Below are 9917 nucleotides of genomic sequence, written 5' to 3' on the forward strand. Positions count from 1 at the left end.
ATTCTAAAATGCATTCTAGACCCATAATGCATACCAAACACAGCCTAATAGGCTTCCTTTGGTATGCATTCTTGGAATAGATTTTGGGTCTAGAACGCATTTTGAATTTTGAAATAGAAAAGACCCAAAATCTATTCCAAGAATACAAACCAAACTCAACCTTAAATATTGTCCAATGCCATGGTAAATTGGTAATAGTGTCACGCCCCCATCCCAGACAAGGGATAAATTACATTATAAGGGGTGACTAGGACAACGCTTGTCATCCTATTAAGCTGCCAGGATCACTGACACAGTGTCCCAACTCACAGTCATAACTAATATTAAAACAATATAATATCAGAGTGCGGAAAGGAAAATATTACATCCCAAATGATCAGTAGTTTTACGGAAGCGTATAAAATCAATAATTACAAGATGATCAAAGCCTAGATGATAAATACTGTAGTTAATCCATTTTTCATTACCATCTAATAATGATTAACAAGGGTATAACAGTAAATGTTTTTACATGGGCCTACGCCCTAAAATAAACAAAAGGGGAACAAGTCCCTAGAATTCTCATGGCCCGTAGGCACAATTGTCACAAGGACACCCGTTGCCATGTTCCTCTAACACAGCTTCCGGCTCCTCCGTACCTGCATCATAATCTAAAAATTGTGTACACGAGGGGGTTAGCTCTCCACTGAGCCAGTGAGGGGATGGGGATGCACAAACACACAATTCACATAGTCCAATGATGCATGCATATGTTAAGTAAATTTTCCACCTAACATCACAACTAAGTCAATGGCATATGCTACTGTGACAACTCGGGAGACACTGTGGGTCACTTAACTTATCGCCACAATGAAACCTCAATTGTCACCTGGGACCTACGCCGATCGAAGCCTCCAAGACCACTCAGTGGCAGACCCCTGATAACCAATACTACCATGACTGGCCTCTCCCACCTCCACAGAATCCGGTATACTGATTACCCAACACCTAAACCCCTGTTGGTAAGGGTCGTAGCATAAGGGTGTAAAATCCTAGCCACAGCTACATGCAAGTCCTATCGTCCCGAGAGGTAATCCGGGCGCATCAACTTTTCATCTGGTTTAGTGCCCGGTTACCAGCACGGCACGGCGCATACAGTTCAACATGACATTCAACATAATTTCTTCATAAATATATATATTATCCGGGGGTTTTGGCACCGGCACCCACCGGCACCGAGACCCATCAAAGTAAAGCATCTCCAATTAACATCATAACATTCATATATAAAAGTATGCAATATGCGCAAGCATGCTTAATAATTTATAATGATGACATAATATACAATGCAATAATAATATCAAGCCCAAACAACCAAACCCACTCACTATTTGTGTTATGTCCCGATGTTATGAGTTGTCGCCGCAATCAAGTAACACGTCACAAGATGAAAACTTTAAACCTAAATAAAGAGTGCAAACAGGATTAATTAAGTAAAGGGACGGATCCCCAAAAGGTCTCCCATTAATCATTTAAGTATAAGGTTTCAGAAGTGAAGTGGTTGCAGGTGTGGTTTCATGCCCAAATTCTGCAACCACATGTAAATCCTAGGAAACCCGGGGCCCAGGACAGTTTTAGTCAAGGTCGGATGCAGATGTGGTTTCAGAAAACTGAATCCGAGTGTAAATCCTAGGAAACCAGGGGCCCAGGATAGTTTTAGTCAAGGTCGGATGCAGATGTGGTTTCAGAAAACTGAATCCGAGTGTAAATCCGACCTTCACAGGGGCCTTCTCGGGAAGGTAATTTCAGGGTGGTTTCTTGTAGGTCTAAAACCACATGTAAGTCCTAGCTAACCAGGGGCTTAGGATAGTTTTAGTCAAGGTCGGTTGCAGGTGTGGTTTCAGAAAACTGAATCCGAGTGTAAAACCACATACCTGCAGAACCGAAAATTGAAGGGTTTCTCACTAGGGATTCATTTTCCAAGGGGTTTAAAGGTAGGGAGGCTTCAAGAAAGCTTCCTCCTAGGTCCATTAGGATTCTAAGACCTCATTAGGTCCATGTAATCCCATGGATTTAAGAGAAAACAAAGAGAACCTAAATTAGGACATAATATGGTAGAAAACTTAAATTTCTTAAATGGAAAGAGATTACTTAGGCTTAGGGCTTGTAATGGAGTGAAATAACTCCACCATAATCTAGGTTTAGAGGTTCCATCGATTCCTTAGGTTCCAAGAGAACCCTAGGTCGAATTTCTCCCATTTCCCAAACCCCAAAACCCAAAATAGAAGAAAAGAGATGGGATTGAATGGCTTACCCACCCCAAGGTAGAAGGCTCCATGTTGAGGCTCCAAGAAGTGATCTTCAAACCTCCAACCAAGATTCTCCACCCTTCTTCCTCCTTTTCTCCTTCCTTCTTTCTTCTTTCCTTCTTTCTTCTTTCTTCTTTCTCCTTTCTCTCCTCTTTCTCTCTTCCACGATTTAGGCTAGATGGGAGAAGAAATGAAAATGAATCCTTCTCCCCCCCCTTTGTCTTATTTATAGAAAATGGGCTTGGGTCCTTTAAGTTAAATGGGTCAAATAGTTAAATGGGTGGATCCAAGATAAATGGGTCATTAGGCCAAATGGGTAGTTTAAGTTAAATGGGTCAAGAGGGCTTAATGGGTTGACCCATGGTCTTATTTAGGGTACAAGAATGGGTTAACCCATCTTTGGGTCAAATAGAGTTAAATGGGCCTGCCCACAACCTTAATTAGGGAAAAGCCCATTCTTAGATGGGTTCATAAGAGATGGGTATAAGTCCCCAATGTACTTCCTAAAGGTACGTGGGACCCGAACTTAAATTATTCCCTTCTCTCATGAAATAGCTCGATCGGTTCAAGCCCGGACCCGCACTTCGAGGTTACCAAGGGAAGAATAATTAATAAGACTTGAGGCTAGAACTTACTTTTCCATTGCCATGGTGAGTCAATGGTAAGCCCGTATCATGATCAATAATTTGTAACTGGGTTTGACCACCAGTGAGAACAGCTCACCAGCACGTGGCAGTGATAACCACACGTCACGGGGAAGAAATAATAATTAATTATGATCCGGGGTGCGGGTATAACAAATAGACACCAGTTCTTCAGCTTATAAAAACACACCCAGAACACTCCATCCCTTCCCATGTGATTATGACGGCTTCACCACTTTTGATCTGCTATGTTGCTAAAATCCCAATTCATTTTAAGGGGGGGTTGGGTTAGATAAAGAGAGGGGGAAGAAAATGCTCACTAAAGTGGACGAAGAAACAGCATCTGAAAGCGAGCAAGAGTCCTCATTAACACCCTATTAGTTGCTTGTATCATGACAACCAGTCTAACTCCTTCTCAAGTCTCAACCAATTAACACTCACAGAACCAATGCTAAGCTCCATACAATCAATGCAACTCCCTAATTTAAGGGATTTCGAACTATCCATCTCTTCTAGTCACTCTTAGTGCACCAACTCATTTCTGTATCCACCACACAGACGTTTCATCACACAAAAGATATACTTGGCCGTGGGAAATAAAAAAGCATACAAAAATGGATCTCAGATTTTTCCGAGAGAAGGAAAATATGGAATTGATCTGACCATGGGTTTCAAACTTCATGTATTCATTTCAGGACTTGAAAAAAAAAATCAGTTGACCAGATTTTGGTCTACAATTACACTCCAGATAAGCTCTAGGAAAGAGTAGCAACAATGGCAGGATTTACATATCAAAAAAGAAGAAAAAAAAATGGTAGGATTTAGCAGGAATTTTATCACAGGCACCAAAGAAAGGATCTATTTTGGTTGGAGTTGGACTACGAAGTTGAACTGATTTCCCTTCTCTCTTACATTTAGTTTGTAAGGCTTCTTTTATAACTGAGAGGCTGGCTTAACCATCACTACTCAAATGGCTGCTAGCCCAGAGAAGTTGGTCAACAACAAACTCACAATATGTTACTTTGATTCCCCTTAAAGACCAAATTCGCTTGCCATTATAACATACCCTACTTATATGGTTACACCTTAGATAAGACATTGGTTCAAGTAAATGTAGACCATTTTTTCTCTCTTTTTTTCCTGGAAGATTAAAATTTTCCAGGCATATAAATTTACAATAAAGGCGCCATTAAATGGGTCGGAGCATCCTCACTAACATGCTTCTCCAACAAGTAACAACTGATCAAACCATAAAACAAGACCAATGAAACATGCCATTAGAACAAAATAAATACCAATCTGTAACCCATGACTGATTATTTGACACATCAAAGAAATAAACATTAATCCAAATGTCTGATACAAAAACTAAGGAAAAAAAAAAGGGGTACAAATGACATATCTACAGCACCATCACCAGGATAAAATTAAAAAGCATGGGAAACATTATGAATGATAATACCACTGCTGAAGGTCTGAGGGAGGAGGAGAATGATGCAATCTCAATCATGAAATTGCATGTACCCTGTGACGCATTTTGAGTTGTGATCATGGCCAAACCCTGGAAATTACAGCTCAAATCTTGCTGGTTCTGAACTTGGAAATACATGTTAAATGCATAAGAAGCGTTTCCTTGAGCATCCAAGTTATTACATGATGACCCATAACCAAGTGCAGTGCAATCAGAGTAGGTACAAGCATAATTGATGTTATCTGCAAGTTTGCTTAGGTCTGTTGCACTTGGATTAAACACACACCATCGCTGAGGAAGATATTTCACATTGTTTGCTGCCACTAGAAGATGATTGTTCTGGCCCTGACCTGAGAGATCCATTGGGAATTTGGGCTGCCCATCATATCTAAAGATTCCCCAATGGCGCTCAAAATTTCCAGGAGCAACGCTTTTGGCATCCTCATCAATAAATCCAAACAAGTACATTTCCAGATACCCAGGACGAATTGGAGTACCTTGGTTGGTAGCAAGTTTTTTCAAGAGTCCATTGTAAAATCTCTGAGCATAAACTACATTTGCATTCTTGTCTCCATCAGTGGGCCAACCAACCTCCTCCACCAAGATGGGCATGTTTCCATATCCAATTTTCTTCAGAGCCCAAACCAATGTATCAAAGTTTGCATCAAACACGTTTGTGTATGAAACCCCATTATCATTTATAGGATTACTCGTCCCATCAAAGAATGCAAAGTCAACAGGGAAATTTGGATTGGCATAGAGACTCAAGAAAGGGTAAATATTAACAGTGAAGGAAGCATTGTTTTTGCTCAGGAACTGAACAATCTCAGTCATCTGTCGACTGATGTCACTCCGAAACATTCCTCCAGATGGGACAGGATTTTTAGCAGGTGAGTAGTAGACATCGGCATTCATGGGTACAGTGGCCTTTATGGTGTCACCAACCCCAGCCTCATTGAGTGCATTCTGAATGTTCTGAAGGGCTGGAAAGGTGATATTTGTAAAGGAGTTGTTATACGATGTAAGAAAAGGTTCGTTCCCAACTGCTACATATCTGCCGGAAAAGAAAAAAAAAACATACAAGAAGAGAAGAAAGAACCATGATTATGAGCAGCAACAAACACTTATCTACAAAGTCCAAACAAGAAGTAATGGGTTTCACATCAAATGGAGAAATATAATTTGATATGTCCAGTATTAGAAGATAGGATATTTTAAAAAATACCTTTTTGTTTTTGGTGGGTGAGAACCATTAGTAAACACTGGTAGCACAGCTGAGAATTTGACGGGTAGGAAAACACTTGATTCCTTGTATCCCAGTTAAATTTCAGCAACAAGACAAATTAAGTATAGTCTGGATCTAAGAAAGGCAGAGAGGAATTAGAAGGGCCAAGAAAGAAACAAAAATAGAAATCTTACTTGATGTTTACACCTCCATTGAAGTTATACACAGTGACATTGCTCTTGACCCACTGCTTGGCCGTGTTATAGTCGGTCATATCAGCAAGCATATTATTGGGGATGGCAACCATGACTTCAATCGAGCTTCCAGCCAATGAACTCAAGGTAGACTCGTCAGCATCGAATAGCTTCACTTTCTGAAAACCATTGTCCGTCAACATCTGAGCTACAGTATTTGGTGGCAACGGATGTGTTGCCATTGTTCCCCAGTTGACCCCAAGACTATCGACAGGAACAGAATCCAATAGCATCCAAACAGAGAGAACCCAGGATAAAAACCAGAGTCTGGTCATTTTTCTTTCTTTCTTTCTACCCAGTAGTAAATGAATGCTTTACCCAAAAAAGACAAAAAAAAAAAATTGAATTTTGCAGAGATGGGCCGGAAGAAAATCACTGAAGCAAGAAATTTACCGACCAAAGGTGGTCCTAATAATATAAGGTAACAGCTGAGAGATGTGGACTTTATTCTTCACTACAGTGGAGTTGAAAAGACACGGTTTTTGGCTGGTGGGTGCGGTTGCCCGATCTCCAAAAATCCAGCGATAATTCCGAATTTTTTTGAGCTTGTGGAGTAACACTTACCGATGCGCTACAGGTGGTAAAGGGAAGGCAAATGAATAAAGGAATTTGTTAAAAGAATATGAAAATGGGAAAAAAGGGGTATAAAAAGCGAAAACAGATGGGACAAGGGAAAATCTCACTGGCCAACAATGGTTCTAAAAACAGAGTTGAAGATTATTGAGATAAAACGAAGAAATCAATAATAGAATGAATGAAAGTAACAACAATGCCACCTCTCAAAGTTTCAAGACAACCTACCACGGACGGAAACGGTTATTAAAAAAAAAAATCGACGATCTCTTCGTATGTATAAAAATTTCTAAAATTAAACAAAATGGAGAAAAGATTATTAGCAAGCTAAAACGATAGGGAAAAAAAAAAAATCCCCAAAGAATAGAGAAACAGAGTGACCGGAAAACCGCGGTTTCAGACAAAGCACCACCGAAACAGGTAGTAGAACTAGATTTCCGAGGTGGGTTTTGCCGTCAAAAAGAAACTTTAGGGGCCTTTTGAGATAATCTCAGGAGATTTGACACTGAGAATCAGAAGGGAAAAAAACTGATAAAAGGCAAGAGGAGGATAGGGACCCGTTTTAATTTCTCATGAAAAACGAATTCACGAAGTTTGGGAGGGACGACGAAGGACTTTGAAAACAGGGGGAATATATGGGGGTGGTGGGGCCGTGGGGGGGAAGAGGAAGTCGGCCAGCTTTCAAAACTTCCACGAACGATCGTGTGATGACGTGGCACACGAATGCCTAAGCGGCGAAACTACCTTACCTAAGAGAGCCCCGGTCGGAGAGGAGAGAGAGAGAGAGAGAGGCACCACTGTTCTAAGGGTGTAAATTTGGGATCAAAACCAGAAACCATCCCAATACCGTCCCATTAAAATCCGGTACCGTACCATCCCATTAGTAAATGGGACGGTACTGGTATCTGATTTTGGTACCGAATAATAAATGAGACGGGACGATTTTGGGACGGGATTCCCAACAGTACCAGTACCGAAATACCAATAAGGTACCAGAATGGTACCGGACATACTAGTACCGTTTAAAAAGAAAAAATATATAGGATCTTTTTTTTGGGGGGAGAAAAAATAGGGTATAAGAATTATATTTATGATGCATTAGGGTTTCATTAATTACGTTGTGAATATGAAAAGGAACAAGTGAACAGCCGTAGCTCTTGAAGTCTCGCCTCAAAATTCTGGTTCAGTGCTACTCTCTCTTCCTGCAAGCAACTTCATGTACCAGGTTTTTCTTTTTTCCACTTAGTAGTACCATGTGATAGTGACATGTGTGATAATAAGATTTTGTTTGGAAAATCAAAGAGGAAAACACAATCGGATTTTTCTATTACGAACAATTAAACTTCTTCCTTTTTCTACAGTGTCTAGAACTGTTTAGGAACCGGTACCGTCCCGTCCCGCTAGTAATCGGGACTGGGATCTAGGTTTGGTCCCATTAAGTAAATGAGACGATACTGGAATTGACACTTTTGGTACCGGTACTGGTACCGTCCCGTCCCAAGTACCGGGAACCGTCCCAATTGACACCCTTACACTGACCACCACAACTCTGTACAAGACTACAAGAGTAATGTGGTGGTTGTTGACGTTATTTTAGTCTTTTCAATGTTTGCTCAACGAGAAGGATGGTCATTGGATATCATGATCATCATCAGATATAGCTTGAAAGAACTGGAATTGAATCTACATTGTTTAATTTTTATAGGAAAATTATCAGCACCACCCCCTGACGTTTGCCTATATTTTAAAGCACACCCACTAACTATCATATTATCAGCGCCACCCCTGCTTTACCAAACTAATTACCCCTGCTTTACCATATTAAGGGGTGATGTCAGCTATATAATATTTTTCAAAAGATAATTTTGCCCTTCTTAGGGATCCGACTTCTCTACTTCCAAACCTTGTACTTCCATCCTACTTCCAGCAGCTCACAGTGTGCCACCTGGCTTGATCAACATCCAACGGATGATATTGAATAAATTCAAAATATTTTGAAAAACACATGACACATATTTGAACCACCTATGAACCTAAAACAAACCCACCCGACCGGTTCGGCTCATCAACCCAAATCCATTTCACTCAAACTAAACCCAAACCTCTCATCTGCCTAGGGTTTCAGGTTTCAGATCGTTCCTCTTCTTCCCAAATCTGCTCCATTGCTCCCTTCTTCCTTGAAACCCTAGGCAGATGAGAGGTTTATGTATCACGAGAGAAATGGCACAGATCATCAATACTTCCTCCATGGCTAGCGTGCTTCTCTGCATCTTCGCCATCTTCTCTGCTACTGCGATTGTTTCCGTTGAGGAGTCCTCGACGCCGTCTCCTTCAAGTGAGGCAGGAGCTGTGTTTGCATTGCCAATATACGCTACTATTCTAAGCTCGTATCACGCCTTGTATTTCTTCGCTCTCTTCAAGCATTAGATCATGAAATGCTGCGTTCACTTTTGGCTTCTGTGATCGTATTCCGTTTCTTGGTTTTTGGATGGAGTAGATCTCTGGAAGTAGTAGAGAATAACTAAATTGTCCCCCAATTTTGTTTTGGGGAGATGTATTTATTTATTTTTTCATGTATATATATCACTATATTGTAGCCGATACATACATACATACATAAACACTTTCATAGATTATTTGTGATCTCTGATCTCAGATTCATCAGTTGTTGGAATTTTTCCAAATAATAGATGTGGGATTTAGTCCCACATCGGTTACGGAGAAGTGTTTACTTTGGTTTATATATGATTGTGTGCTATTATTACATGTTATGTTTGGAAAGGGTTGTACGGTGCACTTGCGAGCGAGGACGATGACCGTCTGTGCGTGTGCGTGAGGCGCAATGTGGCACTGTGATGGCACAGTTTGCATTTCGCACGTGCGCATCGTCGCAGTATGTTGCCTTAATCTTTTCAGGATCGACGGTGTCTGATCAAAGGGTGCTTAAGATCGATCCGACCGTTGGATCGGTGGCTAATCAAAGGGGGACACGTACAGCCATGAAAGCCCAGCCCAATAGTCATGACCTGTCAGATCAAGCCATATGAGCCAATGGGTGTGACCCATCTGAATAGGCCTTGTGGGCCTATAAATGGGCCACGAATTCTCTCAGTTTGATATAATAAAACTTCTCTGATAGCTTCAAGAGGTTACTGATTCTGCAACCAGTAATCTGTTTTAGCCTGATTTATCTTAGGAGGCAGGTTTGTTGCAACCCTTTGCAGGAATAGGGTGCAAATACTGTCTTAAGGACAGAACGACTTCGTTCGACTCAGGCCATCTTTCTGTCATCTTCCTTTGATTCCAGTTTTCTAACAATTAATTCAATTTATTACACCATTATTTGGATTTAAAATGTTTGGCTTTGGTTTTGCATGATGAATACGTTTTCGTTTTGGTATCCTACATAATCTGTTTGCACAACTTCTATTAGAAATAGAATAGAATTAGAGTAGAATAGAG

At 40.6% G+C, this 9917-nt stretch overlaps 1 protein-coding gene across 1 annotated transcript; it reads right to left on the minus strand.

Annotated features, from left to right (window-relative positions):
- Positions 1-4300: 4300 nt before the first annotated feature.
- Positions 4301-6163, minus strand: LOC122643061 (glucan endo-1,3-beta-glucosidase 8-like). The gene is made up of 2 exons (XM_043836698.1): positions 5823-6163; positions 4301-5457 (listed from the first exon to the last, which is right to left on the minus strand). Exons 1-2 carry the CDS (start codon positions 6155-6157, stop codon positions 4335-4337), a joined length of 1458 nt encoding a protein of 485 aa, XP_043692633.1. The 5' UTR covers positions 6158-6163; the 3' UTR covers positions 4301-4334.
- Positions 6164-9917: the final 3754 nt, after the last annotated feature.

This window comes from Telopea speciosissima, chromosome 10 (genome assembly GCF_018873765.1).
Source record: "Telopea speciosissima isolate NSW1024214 ecotype Mountain lineage chromosome 10, Tspe_v1, whole genome shotgun sequence".
Lineage (NCBI taxonomy): Eukaryota > Viridiplantae > Streptophyta > Magnoliopsida > Proteales > Proteaceae > Telopea > Telopea speciosissima.

What these genes read in the sequence shown, in the direction of transcription:
- LOC122643061 (XM_043836698.1), bottom strand. Translation starts at nt 6,157, where the DNA reads ATGACCAGACTCTGGTTTTTATCCTGGGTTCTCTCTGTTTGGATGCTA. An exon ending in AATGGAGGTGTAAACATCAA is followed by an intron (nt 5,458 to 5,822) that starts GTAAGATTTCTA and finishes CTTTTCCGGCAG; the next exon opens with ATATGTAGCAGTTGGGAACG.